The 23,990-nt window shown below is 41.2% G+C and overlaps 1 protein-coding gene across 6 annotated transcripts in view; it reads left to right on the top strand.

Annotated features, from left to right (window-relative positions):
- The window catches only part of IPCEF1 (interaction protein for cytohesin exchange factors 1), a 105,690-nt gene that overhangs the window by 15,231 nt on the left and 66,469 nt on the right, over positions 1-23,990 (top strand). The window contains exons 2-4 of one of the 6 annotated variants that reach the window (XM_036024928.1): positions 10,219-10,271; positions 22,014-22,050; positions 22,675-22,844. In XM_036024928.1, the coding sequence (XP_035880821.1) occupies positions 10,248-10,271; positions 22,014-22,050; positions 22,675-22,844 (231 nt within the window). In that variant the 5' untranslated portion in view covers positions 10,219-10,247. Of the gene's footprint in view, positions 1-10,063; positions 10,272-19,563; positions 19,773-21,844; positions 22,051-22,674; positions 22,845-23,990 lie in introns of those variants that run through there. The other 5 variants (XM_036024927.1, XM_036024926.1, XM_036024929.1 and 2 more) reach the window with 5 other exon arrangements.

The following is a 23,990-nucleotide window of genomic DNA, read 5'->3' as shown; positions in this document are numbered from 1 at the left end:
TAATCATTATTCACGTGGACAAATTTAGAGTTGCAAATTAGAAAAGGTAAGTGATGTCCAAATTTGCCATTCTTGTCTGGCCCAGTGTAGCACGGGACATCGCCCTCACCCCACAGGCTGGAGGGAGAGAACTTTTTTTCTTTTCTTTTTAATTTTGTTTAAATTTTAATCATTGTTCAAGTACAGTTTTCTGCCTTTTACTCCCATTCCAGCCCACCCACCCATCCCTCCCCACTTCCCTCCCATTACCACCCCCCCTAGTTTTTGCCCATGTGTCCTTTAAATTTGTTCCTGTAAACCCTTCCCATTCTCCCCTGAAATTCCCTCCCCTCTTCCCTCTGGTCACTGTCAGCCTGTCCTCCATTTCAGTGTCTTTGACTACATTTTGCTTGTTTCTTTGTTTTGTTGTTTAGGTTCCTGTTAAAGGTGAGATCATATGGTATTCGTCCCTCACCGCCTGGTTTGTTTCACTTAGCATAATGCTCTCCGGTTCCATCCACGCTGTTGCAAAGGGTAGGAGCGCCTTCTTTCTCTCTGCTGCATAGAATCCCATTGTGTAAATGTACCACAGTTTTTTGATCCATTCATTTACTGATGGGCACCTAGGTTGCTTCCAGCACCTAGCTGTTGTAAATTGTGCTGCTATGAACATCGGGGTGCATAGGTTCTTTTGAATTGGTGTTTTAGTATTCTTAGGATAGAGTCCCAGCAGTGGACCTGCTGGAGGGAGAGAACTTAGAAACCCCGTGTGGTTACATAAGGGCTGCCATTCTAGGGAGCCAGGGGGTGCTCATGGGATGGTCTGTAGTAGATCTAACCATTAATACTTTGCCTTGGGGCTACCAATTCTCCCTGCGACCTCAACATTGGTCTGGGGGTCCTTTCCCTACATAATGTGGCTCCTTGGGGCTAGTACTAATCAGAGGAGGCTCCTTGGGTTCCGATCACAAAACCCTTAAATAGGACCTAAGCATGAAGCTAGTTTGGACCTTAGAGTGGCGGGCTCCTTCCTGGACATTCCTTGGATCCCTATCACGGGCCTAGGAGAAGAGGCAGGTTTTGTCTGCACGGTGCACAAAGGCTGCTGCTAGGGTGTGTGCATGTGTTTCTGTGTGGTTAGCGTATGCACAAGTATGTGTTGTGGGGCCCTTTCTTATATAAATAGTCCAAATACCCAAAAGCCAGAGTGTCAGCCTGATTCTGGAGAGCTGGTGGGAGCAGTCAGGGGATAGGCGTCGTGGAGGTCAAACAATGATGAGAACAGATCAATCCCATGGGGATGAGACTCGGTGCTCTTCAGGCATCAGGTCGAGTCCACACTCCGGTGAAGGAGAAGCGCCTCCATGGGGAGTAATAGGTACAGGGCGCACGTGGTGACACCCTGCTCTGACCACACAGCATATCAGCAGGGCACTGCTTGTCCAAGGCTAAGGGCATGCGGTGGGTACAGACCAAATTCTTTGAGGTTTTGGGTTCTGGATGCCAGCAGAAGGGCGGGAGACACCTCCGGTCCAGAGATGCAAGGGAGCTTCATGCCTCCCCGAGGCGCATGGCCAAACAGCGGCCATTTGTGTTTGGTCGGGTTCTTCCAGGAAAAAGAGGTAGATTGTGGGAGATCTCTTGCAGTTTGCCACCTCCTTGTTACTATGGTAAAATGGTCCTTTTGGAGCAGAGATTGACATTGGCTGAAAGAAGGGTTTTTTTTCCCCCTTAGATTTGTACATTTTTATGTCTAAGCCTTGACTGTCAGGACTGACAGCTTATGTGGGAATGCCTGAAAAAAGAGTAAGGAAGACGCCTGCCAGTCTCCTCAGATGATGTATCACAGTGTTGAGTGGTATTGAAAATAATTTTAACCATCTTACTTTCCTTCTGTTTAAAAAAAAAAGCTGTGGATGGACCTGGAGAGCATTATGCTCAGTGAAAGAAACGAGTCAAAAAGAGACAGGTACCGTATGCTTTCACTCATATGTGGTGTCTAAGGAACAGAGTAAACTGACAAACACGATAGAAATAGGGTCACGGATACAGAGAAGAGACTGACAGCTGTCAGAGGGGAGGGAGTTGGGGGGCTGGGTGGAGATGTAAAAGATTAAAATAACCCCGCAGACTCACAGACACAGACTACAGGATGGTGATTATGAGAGGGAAGGGGGAAGTGGGGGAGGTTGAAGAGAATAAAGGAGGAATAAATGGTGAGGGAAGACGACCTGCGTATACAATATACAGATGATGTGGTATAGAACTACACACCTGAATCCTGTGTAATTTCATTAACCGATGTCACCCAATACATTTTTTAAAAAGCTTTGACTCTTAAGGCCATCTGTCAGTTCACCCTCAAGATAACGAGACAGCAGAACGGCAATGCAGCAAAATGAGTGGGACGTTAACAGTAAGAAAGAGAAAATAAATGAAAAAGAAAGAATGAGAATGTTTGAAAGCACGTAGTAAATCAACTGGAATCCGAGGGACAACAGAGCTTGAATTTAAAATAAAAAATTTTGAAAGAATTTGGATCAAGCCATTTTTTCCTTTCATAAATTTCCTGGATAAAGTAACAACCCCAGACCCCCACCCCCAGCCCCCCGCCTCCCTGTACTTGTGATCACCGGGAGGTCACCTTGCGCTTTTCATCTCTCCCGCTCTGCCTTGACAAGAGAAATCTCCTGCTAACTGGCAAAACTAATGGATTACTTCACGTCCTTGGCTGATCTAGATGAGCCAAGATGAGTTTTCATGCCTGCCTCCCATGGCATTGTTCTGACGGCCTGTCATTTTGCAGAACACGCTTGCCTACAGGGGTTCTCATTGCTACTTAAGTGTGTACTTTGTTGCCACATGTATTACAGGCTTTTTGGTGATTGAGACTTCTCCCTCAGGAATGACCAGTGGTTTCCGTTTCCTCATTAGCTCTACTTTCTGGGTAAAGAATAATTCACATTAATTGCTTGCATTTGTGGACCTTCTTTCTATGAATCCACTTATTGCTCTAAGAATGTTTTGTCAAATGCTAGCATTGTAAGGGTTAAAGGATGAACATGTTATGATTTAATCTGTGAGTTTTAACAATTTGAGTTCAGAGTTTTGTTCTTTTCCCTTAAGGCTCTTTTTTAAAAAAGAGAATAGACCTAGCCCACAGTTTCTTTCAATTGGAAAAATAATCTCTAAATCACAACAAATCGTCTTCTTGTAAAAAAAACCCGTGAAAACATTAGCCATCATGCTGCTTTTCCTGCATCATCCTGAAGATTTGAGTGTCTACAGGGGACTAGTCAAGGCAGTTACTTTTGAATCAGTTGACCCTATAACTCCTTTTAGCAATTTTTTTTTTAGTTCTCAAAAAAAAATACTAATTATACTTGCAAAGACCTTCTTTATCAATAGAGCATCTGTTGCATGTTGATAGTCTTGGTTTGTTTTCTCATTTTCAAGTTCTCTAGGACCAACGCCCCTATTTCTGACTTACTGACTGACAAAACAGTTTCTAAAATAATTGCAAGAATAAACTTGCCTTTTGTGTGTGCCTACCACAAAATGAGATGACTCCTCACCAGCATCGTAGTCAGTTCGGATGCTGCCACAAAACCCCACTCACCGGGTGGCTTCTCAGCAGCAGAAATGGATTGCTCCCAGTCCTGGAGGCTGGACGACGTCCGACGTCACGGCGCCAGCACGGCCAGTCCTGGGGAGGGCCTGCCTCTGGGCTCAGACCACGGTCTTCTCATCATGTCGTCACATGAAGACAGGCCCTCTGACCTCTTCTTCGAAGGGCACTAATCCCATGGATGAGGGCTCCCCTCACCCGACCTAATTCCCTCCCCAGAGCCCCACCTCCAAACGTTGTCACATTGGGGATTGGATTTCAACATGTGAATTAGGCAGGAGAACACAAGTGTTCAGTCCTTGACTACCAGAGTATATTAAGGGATTTTTTTTACTTGAAATTAACTTTATAATTCATTTGATAATGACCTGTGCTTTCTACTTTTCAGAGGTAGGATTTATCAGGATACATTTTCTTTCATATCACTTTTTTTTAAAGATTTTATTTATTTACTTTTAGAGAGGGAGGAGAGGGAGATAGAGAGAGAGAAACATCAATGTGCGGTTGCTGGGGGTCATGGCCTGCAACCTAGGCATGTGCCCTGACTGGGAATCAAACCTGTGACACTTTGGTTCACAGCCCGCGCTCAATCCACTGAGCTACGCCAGTCAGGGAATATTTCACATCACTTAAAAAAATTAATGACCTCTTTGTTTGGGCTAAGTGTCCTGTCGTGGCATGTTAACTTGTCCTTTGAAGAAGGTGACTGTCTCAAATATAACTGAGAAAGCTGTTCCCTTAAACTTGGAAACAAGGCGACAGAAATGTTGCTGGGAGGATAGTTAGGGAGTTTAATCAACTTTGAAGTGCAAAAGCTATTTTACTTGATGAAACTTGGTATCACACTTGCTCAAACCCTTTCGTCGTGTGCTAATTCCATTAGGAAGAACAGTTTTCTATAACAAAGCTATTCCTAAGTAATTGTTTCCATTGAAGGTAATTGCTTCCACTCACTGAGCTTGCTCTGCACCCCACATCTCCCGTGTGATATTTTTTTCATTTGAACAAAAATCCTGGGAATTGGTTATTATTATTTCTGTTTAGCAGATGAGGCATCTGCTGTTCAGAGAAATTGATTTTTGCATGTTTCCACATTTAACAAGTGGCAGAGTGCAATCTGTTCGACGGAGATGTGTATGCAGCAGTTTTCAATGTTTTTGGTTGTGCAGTCCTAAAATAATTTGGAAACCCTGTGAACAACTTTATACTTTAAATTGTCATTTAAGGCCCTGGCTGGGTGGCTGAGCTGGTTGGAATGTTGTCCTGTACGCCAAGAGGCTGTGGGTTCGATTTCCGGTCAAGGGCACATACCCAGGTTGCGGGTTTGATTCCTGGTTGGAGAGCATGGGGAAGACAACCGATGGATGTTTCTCTCTCACATCAATCTCTCTCTCTCTTTCTCTCTCTCTTTTTCCCCTCCCCTCTCTCTAAAATCAATCAAACATATCCTTGGGTGAGGATTAAGTTGTTATTTAGAGCTTTATCATATGTTTAAATAGCTGCAAAAGATGTAATTTCTGGCATATTATAAATCTTTTTTTCCTTTCTTTTTTTGTTTTTTGAATTTTAAGTTTTTTTAAAATTTATTTATTTATTTATTTATTTAATCATTGTTCAAATACAGTTTTCTCCTTTTTACTCCCAATCCATTCCCCCCTCCCACCCGCATATTATAAATCTTGATAGTAAAGAAGTAACTATGCAATAAAAACATCACAGATTTTATGTCCCATTACTTTTTTTAAAAAAGTAATCTTTGGAGTTTAATATTCTACATTGCTGTTTCGTGCCCCCTTCACCTCCCTGACACTCAGATTTTCATTTCACTACTCCGTAGATTTTTATCCAATTATATAATGTTTTTATACTTGAAAGTATTTTACTGATGATTCTATATACATTTCAGCAAAAGAATACATACTTAAATCAGTTTTAAAAATTTTGCTGGACATAATTCTCTGAGCCATAAAAGATTTTATTTGGAGTGAGTTATCATTACAATTATTATTGGTATATAATTTAACAAACAATGTGAATATGTTACACACTTCAATGATAATGATTGACACAGAGGTATACATTGTTTTCCAACATTGCACTGTTTAATGAGACAGTTGAACCTTTTCCTCTGATTTTGTCCCATACCCGTGAATGCATATCACCTATTGCCAAAATGAGAGGGAGCTGAGAACCAATTTTACTCCTACTATTGATTGTTAGGTATGTAAGTGCCTAACACTCTCTTTCATATAAACAAATAGATGGGAATGAAGCACCTTTTGAACTCCTTCCAAGTATAGGCCGCATACCACATGGTGGTCTATCAGAACAAGTGCTTTTAATGACTAACAAATGTGTGAAATAGATTCTTCTTTAATTTTGTTGAAAGTGAAGAACTGCAAACCTCTTGATTTACAAAAGTTCTCTGTTACCCAGTCATTAGATTCTCATATGTTTTTATTTCCTGGGAATTATACAAAAATTCTTTATTGAAACATATCCAATAACGATTTCTTCCTACAACTCTTTCACTTACAGGCAGCTTGCTTAAACTGATAATCTCAGAAAGGGTTGGGAATATGGTAAAATCACTACTTTCAAAACTCCTTTTTCTAGCATTATTATTATTTTTCACAAATTGCTTTTATTGTGTGCTTTGTTGATATTTTGATCAAAATCTTGGAGCTACATATTTAGCTTACCAATATATAGATTCCATGTGCCCGATAACATGGTTCATCGAGCTGCTTCTTGCTGTCCAAACAATAAGCAGATGCATTTACATGAATCTCCATGACCTCCATTTCATTTCCTAATTCTTCTGGATAATGGCTACGTGCTTTGTACTGAAGAGGAGAAGTAAGAACTAGGCTTCAATTGTTTTGATGATTCTTCTACCCCCAATTATTTTGATGATAGTTTGGATTTCATGTATGTCAACTACAGGAAGTAAGTGCTGGAGTTCTATTAAGTAACACTCACTGATGGTTCTCCCCAAGGGCACATCCATCCGTGGGGGCGCCGCCCCTCATGGTTTCTCCCTGCCCTGCACCACTGACTGCATCTTATTTCTACACGGTTTCATTTGCATATCCCGGGAAGGAGATGTCTACTGTGATATTCATGACCACAATATTCCACTAAACAAACAAAGTTCAAATTCATAGGTTTGCTGTATGGAAACTCATCTAAAGTTTAATGTTTTTATTGCTTGTATTTCTAGTCTTGCTATTTACTTAGCAAGTATCTATTGAATTATTCTGTGTATAAAATGGGGATACAGCAATAATCAAATAAACAAGATAAGACACAGTGCCTGCCCTCAGGTAAGTAGTACTATAGTGGGGTCAGATGTTAAAGAGTCAATTGCAAAATTAATAACTCAACACAATAATGAGAACACCTATGAATAAAAAAGAAGGTGCTAAGAGTGCATATAAAAGGCGATGATGATCCAGAGACACTTTCTGGACTAAATGATATTTGGTTCGAGGGCTGAAAGATTAGTTGGTATAAGCTATCTTGGGTGAGGGCTATTGAAAAAGAGCATGCACAGAGGCTCTGAGATGGATAGAAACATGTTTAAGGAATTTTTTAAAAAGCCAATAAATCAGGGCAATGGGAAGAAATACATGGAAATGATCCAAGATGGGGCTGGAGAGGAGACAGAGGTCAGATTCGGAGATTTTCATGTTTTTGTTCTTTATCTCAAGACTCAATGGCCATTGTAGAGATTTGAAGACAGAGAAGAATAGTTATGTGCTTTGAAAAAACACCACTCTGGGCAAGAAAGAAAGCTGGGGCATCAGCTAGAATGTTCACAGAGTGGTCCAAGAGGCAGGTGCTAGGGCATTGGGCTGGGATGGTAGCAACGACAGAGTGGACACACTTAAGAGATAGCTAGGAGGTAAAGAGATACAATATACACAAGAGAAATACTCTTCAGCATCCAGTGAAGGCTTGATATCATCAATGACCAAGCCAGTGTATTGTCAACAAATCCCAGTGCTTACAAGTAGACTTAAAGGTATTTTTTTTCCCTTTCTGTTTTATTACCTCCTGTAAATTCTGTGCTTCTTTTACTAGTAGTAAGCTGGCTGAGTGTAGGGATTCTGAATTCTACTGAAACAATAAAATTGTCTGAAGGTGTGATCTATTAGTTTAGAAAGTCTTTCTGGCGGCTCTGGCCTCAGCTGTGGCCTTCACTGGACTTGACCCTGGGTCATGAAGACTAGCTTTTGGCTTCTACCTTTGACATTCTCATGATCTAACCAGGGAGACGGGTCCACAGCATCATGGTCCAGTACAGAGACACTGAGAAGTTAGTTAGGGGCAACATCCTGTGGGAGATTTCGAGGAAGCCAGGATGGTACTGTGACGGGTAGGAGAACAGTCTCTGGAGTCTGGGTTTGAATTCAGAAACATCAATTTATTAACTCTCTTCTCTAAATTGCCTCAATTGTCTCATATAAGATATGGGGCTAATATAGTAGATTATTCATAACATGGTCCTGACAATCGTATGGCCTGATACATGAAAATCATCGGTTGGCTGGGCACATAATAACTGTTTTAAAAATGTAATAAATTGAGCTATTATATTATTACAGGGAAGAGGGTGATCAGCTATCTGGGTAGAGTCAGGAAAAGTTACATGGTGGTAGTTTATATCATATTTAAAGTACGTATATAGTTGACCTCTAATAAATGCTTGCTTAAGGAATCAATATGCTTTATAACAATAAGATAGTTCAGTGAGCACTTATTACATGTTAAGCCCTGCTATGAGCATTCTAAAGATATTTTCTCACTTAATTCTTATCTGACCCTAAGAAAGAAATACTATTATTATCCTCATTTTATAGATGGGAGTCCTGAGGCCCCCAAATATCAGTTACTTGCTGAAGATTACAAAATGAATTGCCAAGCTGGGATTTAAATCCAACCCAGACCGATCCAACACTTTGCTCTTAATTTCTACATGTTCTGTAAGCTTCCTTACCTAAAGCACTGCTGAATTCACTCTAACTTTTACTGTTTTCACTCATTCGATGCATGCTAAAAATACATTGCTATAAAGATTCAAAAATAATTATAGCATTTTATCTAATTTTATTTTATAAATAAATACTTATTTAAAAATATAAATACATAGGGGGAGAAAAATGACTTACTTTTTATTCCAACTTTCACATTTTGCTGTAAATATCTTCAGACTTTTTCTTCCAATGCATTGATGTATGAGCCAGATGTATATAAAGCTATATTTTATGATAAAAAAAATCAATGGCGTCACACTGCTCGTGTTTTCTACTTACTTTTTCCTTAGGGGTGTAATGTACAACTCTTTGCATGTTCGATGTGGTAGTGATTAGCATAGTTGATGGTACAGAGTAAAGGACAGCAAATGCTAGTGGCCATTGTGACTGTCATCATCATCCTGACAAAATGCTCTCCAGCCAGGCTGTAATCGTTTGACATTTCAACGACAAATTATTCTTTACAAGACACCCACAGCAAATGTGGCATCTGTCACTTAATTTTTTTGTATGTGTCAGCCTTGAAGATTGAAAATGGAATAATGTTGTTTTATATAGCTCTCATGTTTTTACTAATGGAAGTTAAACAGCGTTTTTATTTTTAGAACTTTCTTTTACTTGGCCTCTTAGTTTGTTTACTATTTTCTTATTGATGTGGAAGAACTCTTTACATTATGACTTTTTATATACTAAATGTATATTCAGCTCCTTTTACCAGCTCGTGATTTGATTTTTTATTTAGGTCTCAGTGTATTATTTAAACAGACAAATTAAATTAAGTAATACAATTTATCAATTTTTTAAATTATGATTTTTTTCTCTTTGGCATTTTACAAGTAAATGTTTTCTTCATGTTTGTGTAATATAAATATGCCATCTTTGACATTAAAAAGGGGTATCCACTCTTCAAAAGTTGGGAGCCTGTTGACACAGCCTGTGGAACTGTATGTGTGGTGTTGCTGGGAAGAAATTGAAAGGCTTTCTGCTTTGAGTGAGTTTCAGTGGCTTGTGGATGTTTAACAAGTTTCTTGCTTGCCGAAGTCTGAAAATATGAGATTTTCTCTTTTTGTTTTCATCTGCTTTCCTTGAAACCACAGGGCGTCTTGTTTTCAGGTGATCCACTACAAAGCGCAGCACATCAAAAGGGGCTCATCTTCGCGTTAACGTTGGCTCTTCAGAGGTGGAGGAATGAGCGGCGTTTCTGAAATTGCTTAGCTAGTATCACCAGAATAATAGTAATGGATCCAGTAGTTCCACATGTTATGTTGGGTTGCCAATCATGAAAAGAAAAATATTTTTGTTTCTCCAAGATACATGTTTCTATATAATACAGGAGTAAGTACACAAATAATATTCATGTTTTGTAGACTTGAAAGAGTACTGACAAATGTATAGATGAAATTTTGGCTTATTTTATAAACTTGCTTTTAAACAGCTGGCTTATTGAATTCTGTATTAAAAGGCCGTCCGTTGAAATAGAAATGCCACTCACCTGTAGCCCCAGGTCAAGAGGTGCGTGCTTTTATGAACACTTTAACACTATATTTACCTGAAATCTTTTTTCTCTTCTAGCTTGTGTTTCTACCAGTGTGGTGTCATACATGGCTTCAGATGGCAATGTTCTTGTAAGTACCCTTTGAAACACCTAGACTTTAGATACTAATCATCAGTTTGATGAATGTGTAGAAAACTAGACAAGTCGATCTCAAGTTTGGCTAGGAATTTATCTTCATTAGCCACAATGGAATGACATGATGCTTTGTTAGGTTTCAAGGTTTTCTTATGATCACCGAACATTTGTTTAAAACTCTGAGCTATTTTCTTTGAAAGATCAAGACACATAACCATAATTTTAATGAACTGTACATGAATTATTTCTTTTTTAAGTTAGCTATACCACTAGGGCAACCTCTCATGCAACCTCTATGGGGACAAATTCTGTTAATTATGACACTGAAATTGTAGGTTTCTTTTAAAATAATTCTATAGCCATACATTTGCATGAATTAGGTAAGTCCACTGAGCAAGTACATTATTTCTAATAGATGAGAAAACTTGGGCAGGGGTCGTTGAGAAGTTGACCTATGCTACATGACGTTTCTAACAAAAGGGAATTTGGGATAGTGTGGGGTTGTATGTGCGCCACTTTTGGCAAATCTGATGACCTCCTGATGGCTACATAGGTTTGAGTTTTTGGAGTAGAGCCAAAGGCAGAATCCGAAGCAGGGTGTCGAGAGAATCTAGTGTAGACTTCCTGCCAAACCGAGAACACAGGAAATGATTTCCCACGGCAGATTAGAAAATGGATGTCAAGGAAAGTTATGGTCATAGTGATGGGGAAATTGGAGCAGACAGCTCCTGGAACAGACACCTTACTGAAAAGCAGGACAGAAGACAAGTTCTCTGCTTACTTTAACAATTTCACATCCCAGAAATAGAGAAGGCAATGAGGACACTTGACCTCTGCAGCTAATTTTAGATAAGGAGGAATCGCTTGCTAGTGATGAAAAAATGGTGGAAACTTTGGGAGACAGGCCTGCTGAAAACTAAAAATGAACACATGAATTATAGTCATGTATGTACCCTCGGAAAGGCACCATCTAAAACCTTCAGGAGGGGAAGTGTGATCCGTTGGAAACAAATAGGTGGGTGTTGTTCGGTAATAGAAGTAGGAATGATCACACTGAAGGTAGAGAAGGACAACAAAGAGAAGCGATGTGGCTGCAATGGGAGTCGTGCTAAAATTAGGTATAAAGACATATGTACAGCATGTTAAAGGAGGCTCCCATGGTCAAGGGCAAGAGCAAATAGATAAGACAGATCTGTAAAAATAGAGTCAGGAAGATTAAACTTCAGAGTATTCAAAGTTTATAAAATTTTTTGAAAAGAAAAAAATGCATACAATTACAAGCACATGTGTGTTATGTGGAAAAAAACCAAAAGGGAGAATTCGGACTGCTGGATCCTTGAGGAAGGAAATGCAGTGTTTTGTTCTTCCCTTGCTTCTCCCTTTCCACTGAAAGAATGTTGAAGAGGAAATTGGGATAAAGAAAATACAAGGACACCTAAGCACTTCAAATAATAAATTCACCCACCCACTGAAACACTCTTTTAATGTTCACTGATGGCCTCTCCTCACGCTACTATGTGTCAGCCACTGAATAGGAGGTAGGAACAGGAGATTTAATTGTGACTTAAGTTAAAATATCCACATTTTAAACAAAAAACATAATGCTGGGTGTGGGAACAGAGAGCGCAGATGTGATTTTACCCAAGGACTAACACATCATCCACACAATTCCCAATCTGGAGCTCTTACCACTGTGGTATGTAGCCCGCTCCCCCTGGGACCTGGGCACAAGCGGATTCTGTTTTTATTGGCGAGAACTCTACCCATTTAGGGATCATTCTCATTTCATGAGCCAACCTGCACTCCTAGATTCAATCAGCTCGGCTCTCCCTGTGTGTACATTTACCTGTTCTTTCTGTCTCCCAGCTGATGCGTCTGGGCAGGACGGCTTAATGTCTCTCTTAAGCACTTCTTATTGCTGCATTTCAGTGGTTAGCCTACTTTATCTTCCCATTCAGAAAAGTAGTTCAATTTTCTGGTGGTATTTGGTCCCTAAATAAAGTGTAGCACGGGACACATATTTTTATGCCAGTTAGTTTTGGTAGGCCTGACACATTGCACCAAATCATATCCTCAACTGCATTTCATTTCCACTGAATTTACGTTTATGGAGCTCTATGGACTGGACATTGCTCAGTGCTGAGGTATGAAGATGAGGGGCTTACCACCTGTGGGGGAAGGGCAATCCTTTTTAGGCACTTTTGTTGATTCTGACCTAATCGTTGAAGTCAGCACAGTAAATGGTACTAATAAAACTGCTCAAGAAACTAGATGCTAAGTATTTTTTAAAAAATTATTTATTTATTTATTTTTAAAGAGGATTTTGTCTTTTTTTAAAAAGATTTTATTTATTTATTTTTAGAGAGGGAAGGGAGGGAGATAGAGAGAGAGAGAGAGAGAAACATCAATGTGCGGTTGCTGGGGGTCATGGCCCGCAACCCAGGCATGTACCCTGACTGGGAATCGAACCTGCGACACTTTGGTTTGCAGCCCGTGCTCAATCCACTGAGCTACGCCAGCCAAGGCTATGATGCTAAGTATTTGAAATGTCACTATGTGCATGGTAGAACAGCATTGTTATGTTTTGTTCAGCTGAGTTGTTGGCTGTTTGTTAGTACCCTCTTCTCTCCTCTGAAGGGAAACAGCAGAAGTTTCATAGCTCAAACTTCACATAGAATCAAAGGTAATAACTCACCGAGTTCTGCTGGTTTTACCTCCTGTACATTTCCCCACCTTCTTAGATGCAACACTTGTGCTCCCCTCTGCCCACTAGGCTCTTTGCCTCCGCACCTGCTCCACTCCAATCCCCGTGCCACACAGCAGTCACAGTGCGCTTTCCTAAGTGCAAATCTGAGCACACGCACACCGCTCACCTGCAGACATTTGTTCAGTGGCTTCCATAAGCCTTCAGTTAAACTTTATCCTTTCAAACACGTGACTTTGCTACTCTGAACGTGGTCACCCCACCCCCACCGACACTCTGTGGCTGATGTCTACTGGATTGTACCTGCTTCCTGTACCGGATCCGCTATGCTCAGGCCGTTATCTTTCAGGTCTTGGTTTCTTATCAACTCATGGGATGCCTTTCCTGGCTCCCCAGGCTTGGGTACATCCTATAATGAGCTGTATTACAGCACTTATGTGCAGAACTTATTATCCTTGTTTAACTCTATGTCTGTGTTTGACTGGAAGCTTTGTGGGAGCTTGATCGCCATTGAACCTCTAATCCTTGACACTGAGTAATTTTGCAATAACTGGTTGAAAAAGCAAAAAGCATAATTTTACCAAGTTGTGGCCTGAAAAAACAGATTTTATGTATCACCTACAGAAACTGGTCATAGCTTGCTGGGAAATCTTCAACATGATTAGATTTGCTGCAATCCCTGAACATCTCTAAGAATCCGTGGGTGCAGACCTTGATATGTATAAGGCTTTCTGTATATCACACCGTGGCGATAACAAAGTATTATAAACTAAATTAGTATTGCCTGGTTTTCTTTTATGACTGGTTTCTCACATAAATGAATATATAAACAAACAAACAGAGAAAAATAAGTATCAACTAGCGTATATGAAAGGTTGATTAAGAAGGTTCTCTGGTCTCAGATTTTAGCAGCAGCGTTTTAACTTGGAAAGGAAAACAGCCTTAATTTGAAGATGACAAGGCTCAGAAGGAATGTGACACATTATCTCTTTTACTCCTGCACATAATTCTTTTACCTAAAGCTTCTGAGATTTCCTCCTTTCATGGACGGCACTCGTGGGGAAGAAATGTCAGAATTATCTTAGATCAAAAGTTGATGACAGTGTTTGCTCAAGAGTCCTTTTCAATAAAACCCCTCCACGAAATCCCTCCTGAGAGTAAAGTGTCAAGTGAAAACTCTTTCCTGAGACAAAAGTCTCTGCACATCAGTTATGGTTCTGTGGCTCGGCTTGCACGCTGAGGAGGGCCAGCCCTCTGACTGTGAGTGGACATTCACTTCCAGCCCCGTGGCTGGGTTATCTGCTGGCACCTGGACTGTCTTTTCTGGGATGATCAGTCTAACAGTAAACTGCTACCGTATTTTTCAGACTATAAGATACACTTTTTTCCCTAACTCTGGGAGAAAAATGATGGTACATCTTACAGGCCAAATGTAGCTTTACATTTACATTGGTGAAATATTATTTATGTTATCAAATATTTTACCACATTTTTCCCCTATTTTCCTCCTCTAAAACCTATGTGCGTCTTATGGTCCAAAACATACGGTACTTGTTGTGCTTGCTTCACAAGAAAGTTCTGCCCTCACTACTCACAGAACAGGCACCACCTGGTCTTTACGTGACCTGCGTGCAGTGAACAGCCCAGACCTGATTTCAGCCTCAGAGGGAACCCGCTGTGCCCTCACCACCCCTCCATGCTCGTGGTGTGTGTCTTAGGGACGTGGTGATAGTCAGCGATGAAGTGAGGAATATATATTGTTATGTTTTTGATCAGCCAAAAACAGCTGAAATTTGGGCAGCTTCTTTTACTTTTAAAGGCTCCATCAACAGACATCTATGCTGAAATGGCTGAGCCAAAGCTGCTTTGCTTAAGCCTGCCATGCAGCTCAAACTCAGGAGGCTGTGGAACACACTGGCTGTCCTTAGTAGGGCTTCAAGAGGAGACGTGTGTGACAGCTGTCTGGGGAATGGATGACTAGGTAGGGGCTTGCTAGCCACCGCTGGAGGACTTCTGTCTCTCCTCCCGGTGTCCCTTCTCCACCCCACGCATTCCTATTTTTGGGTTCCAGATTCTCAGTTAGTGGAGGATATGGTTAAAACAGGATGCTGGAGAAAGCTACTGTGGTTTTTGAGGAAATAATATTTTAGATAGAAGGAGAGATTTGCTCAGCACAAGTTCAGCTTACCTTCAAGGAAATACCGTGGTTTGACTCTCCAGGTGGGTTCAAATTCAGTGTCAGCCAATCGCAGGTCCTTTTCTCTGCGTGTGTGCCACTTTGGAGGTGAAAAAGGTGTTGGGCTAATTTTTATGTGGCTTAACTCTGCTGATGTTATCTACTGGTGAAGGCATATCTCAGCTCTGAATAATCAAGCAGCACCTGGCTTTTCAAGTGTTTGTTAAATCTGCACTCATGCCAGGCACTACTAGGAAGGGGTCGTAGAAAGTAAAAATTGACATAGGACACAGTTAATCTTTTGGTAAATATTGACTGAGCGAGCCATGTGCCAGGCATTGGGCTAGGTGTTAGATTTTGGAGTAATGACATATTCAAGACCATCAACTCTATCTTGAAGTCTTGGTCAGTCACTGAATATAAACAGTTATCATTATTAAACTGTAGGATTGATATAAGAGACTTGGTAAACTTTCAGAAACAACAAGACTGAGTAAATGTGTGAGACAGGCAAAGGGGCCCATGTGGGAGATCATTCACAGGTTCTGGGTTGGACCATGGGGTGGATGATGTTACCACCATGAATGTCCCACACAGATATAAACCAATGATAATATCCACTTCAGAGACACCAGCAAAGCATTTGTAGGAGCACAGACATCAGGAGAAGCGGAGAAACATAGAGTTAACCAACCGGCCTAGGAGTCCATCTGGCCAGAGTCCCAGTCTTGGCTGTGCTGCTAGTTATGTGTGATCTGAGGGGAAGTTACTTAACCACACCGAGATGAAGTTCCTCATCTGTGAAAAGGAAGATAAAAATAGTGCCTATCATGAAAATCTTTGGGAGATCGTATAAATCCATGATGACGGTGACTATAAATAAATACCACTGAAGGAATCTAAGATTATTGCGAAGAGCTGACTGCCTTCTGGAAGCCAAGAAGGCTTCGCGGTGGAGGTAGCATTTGATTGGGTCTAAAAGGATGAGTAAGCATAAACCAGATGCAAAATAGGGGAACTGGGCGAGGGGAATGAAGTCTTCAGAGTATGAAGTTGTTAACATGCCTGACGTTTCCGCACGAATAGAGAAGAGCTGAAGGTGCCAGGAGAGGAAGGGAACGCGTGTCTCACTGGCATATGGAGGCTATTCTGGGCAGGGACTGGGATTTTGAGATGGAAGCTTGTAATGAAGTGACTGGTTCCCATTCAGTAATGATCCCGGGCACTCACACGTTCACACTCCGCTCTGTTGTGAACAGAGCAATGATAGACAGAAGGAAACAGAACCCCCCCCAAAAAGCACAATTAGGCTCTACAATAGGGTCATCATTCCTGTGAATGAGAAATGAATCACGTGTGAGTGAAACTATGGGCCTGGTGAGCCCTCGACTGGGGGCAGGAAGTAGCTTACACCCGGGCCCCAGGGAAGGGGGTAAAGAAAAATGCTCCACTAATATGAGGAGAGCTGCTTTCCAATGATGGTGGTACACGGGAGCTCCCCACCTGTGGAAGAGCTAAAGAGGAACACAGTTATCACACCATGTCCTAGGGTAACATAACTAGGCACCTGAGGGCCAGTGGAGAGAGGAGATAGAGACACTGGCCCCAGAGCAGGAACTGAACCTAGTCACCAGCTACATCAGGGACTGGGGATGCCAGATGGTAACTTTGGGACACGATTGCAGGCCTGATAATACACCCAGTGGAAACAACCTCCAAACTGCCAAACTGATAAAGAGGAAGACCAGGAAAGAGATGGAGGGAGGGGAGGAGGGAGGGAGAAGGGCGGAGAGAGAGGGAGAGAAAGAGAGAGGAAGCCCTTCCACTCACGATTCTTTCATTTTAAATTCCAAGCCTTTTACAAAATGCTAAGAAAGACATAATGCAGAATAAAACACCCAAAGATAACTGTATTGTATGTGAAATCAGTTTTTAAGAGCCTGAACATTCAGATTATTGACAGAACAGTCTTCCATGCTCTGGTTATTTCTGGAACTCCCATCCATTTCCCCACCCACTGAAATCAGCCTCCTGGCCCAACTTGACGATGATGCTATTTCTGCCAAGATCTCTAATGAACTTTTACTTGCTTTTTTTTTTTTTATCCCGGCAGCATTTGGTGGTTTGGACCCACTTTTCCCTTGAGTCTCTCCCTCACTTCCACGACACACGCCCTTTCTGGATTTTCTTTGTTTTCACACTGGCTGTTCCGCCCAGTTTCCTCGGTAGTTTCCCCTTCTACTGCTTCTGTGCAAACCACTGACCTTCCTTTGGATTCCGACTTCTGTCCTTTGTCATCATTCTGCACATCTGGGTGACCTTATCCAAATGCAAGGCTTCTACTCTCCATACACTGATGATTCCTAATTTTATGCCTTCATCCCAAATTTTCTAGGGATTCTCTGAATCCCTAGACCCTTAAATACTATAAATAATATTTCTACTTGTGTGCCTTGTATATATGTCAGACTCAGTATGCTTACTACTGGATGAATACACATATGGGCTGTCTGTAGGGCTGTCGTTGACTCAATTGTTTAAGCTAGAAATTCCAAGGTTTCCCCTGGCACTTTACTGTCCCTCACTGTCTGCGTTCTACCTTCCTCCTCATCATCCTCACCTCCCCTGCTTGAGCCTATTCCCTCCTTTGACTCCTCTCCTACAGCTCCTTCTCTCCGTTCTCTTTCTGATTCCCCTTCTTGCCAGTCCTCCTCTTTTCATTTCTTCTATTTCTCTTCTATGTGGAAAGTGCCATCGCACTCAGCTACCCCTTGAACTCTAGACTTTGCTTCCCTGTCCCACCCCTTTATGTAGCAAATACCTTAACAGGCTACTACTTTGTGACTTTTATTTTCAAAATAACTATTTGCATTTTGCCATTGACTTTGTGACTTTGGGCTGAATACTGAAACTCCATTGGCTTCGCTTTCCTCCTCCATAAAATCGGAAGGCAAATAGCACCTAAGCCACCCATGTGAAAATTCAGTCCCAGAATGTGTGAAAAAAACACTCAGAACAGGGCCTGGCACATGGCAGACATTTTATGAGCATAAGCTTTATATATATTTCTTAGCTGTCATCGTTTTCTATTACTGTCTATTATTATTAGAATGTCTATTACCTATCTCCATGTTTCATTACTAGAGCTTTTTAAAAATATTACTTTATTCAGTCATTTCAAGGTAGGCAGTCTTCTAAAAAATGAAGCGAGCTTTTCATGTGTTTTCACAGGTGAAATTTTAATAATTAAGCACTTTAAAATGTCCTTTAAAAATTGAGTTTAATTTTCTAGAAAGGAATAAAGATGTTTACTGGGGACATGTGTTGTGGAGAAGCATCCTTAACAGTTGTGCCAACTGGTGTTGGCTTGGATCTAAAATATTTAGGCAGTTTTGTGGCTTGGCTAAAGTATCGGTAGCTTGAAATTGACAATAACGCGAGGCTTTACACCATGGAAATTAGGAAAAGGCTACAAATCTGGGCCCACTTAGCGCATATCACTCTATAATATTTCTAAAGACCAGAGTCATTATGAAGTTTGAAGTCCTGACAAACTATCTTACTGTGAATTTTTTTATTTTTTAAATATTTTTTAAAGACTTTGTTTATTTTTAGAGAGGGAAGGGAGGGAGAAAGAGAGAGAGAGAGAAAGAAACATCAATGTGCAGTTGCTGGGGCCCGTGGCCTGCAACCCAGGCATGTGGCCTGACAGGGAATCAAACCTGCGATACTTTGGTTCTCAGCCCGCACTCAATCCACTGAGCAAGGGTTCTTACTGTGAATTTTAATGTAGCCTGAGGGTAAACGGTACCTGCAAGACTTAACAATTGCTATACAGATTAGAAGTCAGTGTAGTAATTACCCTACAAACCTGGGTGTTAGTGTCACTACTCAGCATCAAAGGAGGTCCCTTTGTATATTTTGTACTGGTTTCTTGGTATGTTTGTATGTATTTTTGAGTGATCAGTGGCCAAATGATTGTCTAAAAAATTACTCTTTACAATCAAAAGAAAAATATGTATATTAAAAGAAAAATGTCCCTTCACTTTTAGAGCCAAAGGGAGAAAATTCAGAATTTATAGTCGTTTTCAGTTTTACCTATAACATCCCAATGGGAAGAAAATGGTATGAGGAAAATATCTTACTAGGCTCTGGGTGACTGTTATGAAAAGAGTTATAATTCCCCTGTTGAAAAACTGTCTCAAAATTCTCAGTTAGGTACTGGCTTTTTTTTTTTCACTCACCTAGTGAAAAAAACCACATGTAAGATCTTCTTGAAACTGACTAGTTTGCCAGTTCCACTTCCTGTTGTGAGGAGCAAGAGGTATCTTAGGCTGCTCAAGTTCTGAAGATTGTTTTCATTCTCTGATGTCAACCAGTGGAGGTTTCAAATTCATACATATCAAGCGAAACTGAAACTCTCTCTAACTTGTTATTTCTATAATATGCAGTTTGTTTCTAGTTAGGGAAACAGTTTGAACAGTTATTACGGATTTCAAAATTATTTGCCAGAAGGGCTATCAGAGGAGCGATGACTCAAGGGCTTAACTCCCTGCCTCTCTTTTAAAACGTCTGAATAAAATCTTCCCTGACCGTGGATGATCACCCTGTTCGAGGTACTGCCCTTCTGCTTTGAGCTTCTGCTTCAAGCTTCTGCTTCTTAGCCAGCCTAGGCACAAGAATCTAGCGTAGACCAAGGGCTGATGTGGGGCAGAATTGAGACAGACTCCAGTTTGATTTGGGGCTTTCTGTAAAACCAGCCCTACGGAGTTGATAAGGGATGGGTGAAGGAGATTGATTCATGGGTGTCCTTTACAGATCCACAGGGGCCCTCTCGTGACTCACTCTCTCTCTCTCTGTCTCTCTCTCTCTCTCTCTCCCCCTTTTCAAGGCTGCTCCCATTCCATGAACTTCAGCTCTGTTTGTAATGTGTGATTTCACCTTGTCAGCCTGGAGCCAGAAGCCCTGAGGAACACCTCCATACAACTAGCTCCTTTTTTCCCCTCTTGCTCTGGGCTTTAGTCTGTCTTGCGAATTCCCTGGAGTTTCCCGGACCTCGATTTTCTCAAATCATTCCCGCTATCTAAATTTACTTACTTTCCTCCTTGCCTTTAGTCCTGGCTCTCAGATAAGTTTTAGCTAACCAGATAATGTACATATTTGGGTTAAAATATTTTCATAGGTACTACTGGTTTTACTGATCTCAGGTAGCTGCATATAAAAAAATGCCCAGGAGGGCATTTGAGAGAATAGTGGGGATTTTAGACCAAGATGCAGGTCAGCGTGGGAGGTGTTCTGGGCGGCGGAGCTGACTGAGCCTAGGACCTTGCTGTGGCCGCATGCCTGAGTGTTAGTCACGGGTCACACCTGTGACTCGTCTGCTCCTGCCTGAAATGTAGGACAGTTACTGCCTGTGCTATGTCCTTCACTCACAAGGATGATTAGTTAATTCGGGGACACAATTTTATTCCAACATTTGTAAATAAAAGTCAGCTTGGGATGTCCCAGGCAAGACAACTTAGGCACTTTAACTTGTTCCTGTTGCTGAAAGAAATTATTACGACATTGCTGTTTATTATATATAAAGTATGTGTTTATAGCTATAATAATATGTTATACTATGTGTGATTATATCAACTAATGTTTTTTAGTTTTTGGAATATTTTCACATACAGTCTTGCTATATTTATGGGAACCATATACAATAGCTATTGGATCAATAGTTAGATATGCAGAATAGTAACCAGGTGTGTCTGGAATAACATAAAATGTTGTGGTAAGATTGCCTACCAACTTTTAGAACTGCTTTTCAATTGTGTAGGGTTTTTTTTCAAATTCCCTACTTGTTAGCATAAAAATCTGTCACTTAAACCTGGATACATTGAGCTTAGATGTTGTGGAGGAAAAATGGAAACTTCTTTAACCTAAAATGTCTCTCATTCTACACACCTACACACCCACCCACACGCATACAAAGAGGGCCATTTGACAGCATTTGATTTGTTTTGTTTTTGCTGATAGTCTGATTTTACATGAATTTTTAAAATGTACAATGAAAGTGTGTTTTCATTTGTGTGTATTTCAAATATTTTGTCTTATGTCTGATTTGAATGTTGGAAAAGCTGCTAAAAAATAGAAGTTCAATTTATCTTTTATAAACCATGAGAAATATTCACAGATACTTAAGATAGAATAAGCAATTCAAATTTAGATAACAATTTCTTGATAAGGACGCTTGATAGCTACTGAGATCTCCCCCAAAGAGACTGGAATTTCTTTTCCTGGGATATTTAACTCATGTGGTTTAAGTGTAACCCTATGTGGTAACAGGACTGTGAACTTACCAGTTGGACATGAACCTGAAATATTGTGAGATTGCAATGATTACCTTCCAGGTTTATTTAAATAATCATCGTTTAGACACTGCAAGAAAAGAAGCAGGATATATATATATATATACACATATAACATATTTATAATGTAACATGTAATATATAAATATATATGTTTCTTTTCTCCCAAAAACATAAAGGAAATATTTTATTTTTTTTTAAAGTACTTCAGTGAACAGTGTCCTAACTAAAGTGGTAGTGAGAAGGCTGCCTGTGGGTGGAAACAGGAAACATCGGTGATAAATGCTGTTACCTTTTTTTTTTCCAGTTTCAGCTCAGTGTCTATTGATTCTAATTAGCACATTTTGTGCCTCAGCTATGGCTCCCCTCAGCTCAGCTTGGAGAGTTTTTTTTAGCTTCATCCTGCTCATAAACACTGCCACCTCCTCCCTCCCCGCTCTCTTTACAAATGTTACAACACAATCAGAAATTTCCTCTTTTCTTTCCTTCCTGCATTTTCAGCAGGTTCCCTTGCGGCAGAAGCCGGCAAAGAAAACTCAAGGTAATTAGATCTCTTTTGTTCGTTTATCCCCTCTCGTGTGTGAGTGCAGTTTTTCTCTCGGATGCCTTGGTTGGGATCAGCTTTTTGCCTGTTGTACCGCTAATATCAGGAGGTGGATGGCAGATTAATTTGGGGGTATTTTTGATTGATTTTAAGAAACGCTGGCATGCTATTCATTTGGATTAATCCCTTGTGGTATGTCGGAAGAGCTCAGAAAGCCTGCCACTGAGTGGCAAAGTGGCTGTGTTTTCAGGTGGGCATTAACCCTTCTCCATCTCTGGCACAAGTAACTGCTATCAGTGCTGACAGGAGCTTTGCTAGTGCAGTGAAGTGCCTGACAGTCGGAGGATTTTAATTTTTCAACTTATTCTTGTTGCATATATTCTTGGACTTGCATATTTGTCTCACTATTTCTTGGGTCATGTCTTGTCCCTTCTAAGCACCCAATAAATGTTTACAAATAAAATAGATAAATTACCCCCCCCCCTTTTTCCCCCCCGCGTTTCTTTTACATAAATCTTGGGACAAAGCCCAACTCCCAGGAGGTAAAAAAATGAAGTCACCTTTCCCTCTGGCACGTACATCGGGGTGATATGTGACCACCTTTTCGCGCCATTGTTGCAGGCGTTTTCATGATGAGTCGGAGGAGGATATCGTGCAAAGACCTGGGGCATGCCGACTGCCAAGGCTGGCTCTATAAGAAAAAGGAAAAAGGAACTTTCCTAGGCAACAAATGGAAAAAGTTCTGGGTCGTCCTGAAGGCATCGTCGCTATACTGGTACAGCAATCAATTGGTGAGTCTGCTCCCCCCGCCTCCCGTCCCAGCTTCTTTGACTAAGGGAGGGTGAAAGATCCTTGCCGGGCAGATGATCCCCATGGGAAACTTAATTTTTATTCCTGGGACTTGGAACAGAGCAAATAAACAAGTTCTAGAAGCGGTTTCTGGTCCAGTACGTATGTAGGTCACTCTGCTTGACTGACTCATCTACGGTTGGAGAAGAGCATCCACGTGCACGTGCTCACTGAAGGGGGCGTTGGGGGTCTGTTACCGTTATTACTGCGGGGGAGAGGCTAATCATCCCGGGGTTTCCCTGGACAGCACTGGGCATGGGCAATGTATAGTGTTACGGTCTCTGTGAGAAAAGGGGACTCAGCGCTGAGGGGTGTCAGTTGATTCAGCCCACAGGAGCTATTTCCGTTTCTCCTCCTTGACTCTCTTTTCCTTTGACCTTGTTGATCCGATGGGTTGGCCTGGGAACCGCTGAGCGGAGAGCCAGGGTTGTGCTGCTGACTGTCGTGTCGTGCTCCTTGGCGTGCTCGGTGATGGCGTGGAACTACCGAGGCTCGGACACCCTCGATAAGAGAGTTTTCTGAGCTGTCGTGTAGAGGCAGTACACTTTTGTGCTCTGCTGCACGGGCTTAGTTTGCTGCTGGAAAGGGCTAGGAGTAAAGATACTGGTAGAAGCTGCGCTGATCTTTCCTGGCTGGAAACATTTGGAAAACAAGGATATTGTTGAATATGGAATGATTAGAGACGTTTCCTTTAGGAAGGAGTAGCCATTGCTGATCTCAGCACAGCTTGAGTTTGTTTGTGTGGTAAAGTGGAAGATTAGCAATGGATATTCTTTGATCAATTAACAGGAGGTTAGGAATTACTTAATAAGCCAGGGAAATTCTTTTTATATGGCACTGTCCTTCCGAAGTAACTTCTGTGTGCCCACAGCTCAAGCAACAGAGTATCAGAGCGTACAGTCTTGTAAGTGTCAAATAAGTGCTGTGTGTATAGTTTGTGGGCACAATTTTTTAGCTGATAAATTTGCATTCACGGGTCACTAGTTCCCTGACATCCTTCCTGTAAAGACTTGCTGAACTGGACCCAACTCTAGTGCCCTGGAATTAGCCTTCTCCCCCGTGCCTCCCTCTGTACCCCTCCCTCTGCA

Source organism: Phyllostomus discolor, chromosome 4 (genome assembly GCF_004126475.2).
Source record: "Phyllostomus discolor isolate MPI-MPIP mPhyDis1 chromosome 4, mPhyDis1.pri.v3, whole genome shotgun sequence".
NCBI lineage: Eukaryota > Metazoa > Chordata > Mammalia > Chiroptera > Phyllostomidae > Phyllostomus > Phyllostomus discolor.
This window is presented reverse-complemented; position numbering and strand designations above follow the sequence as displayed.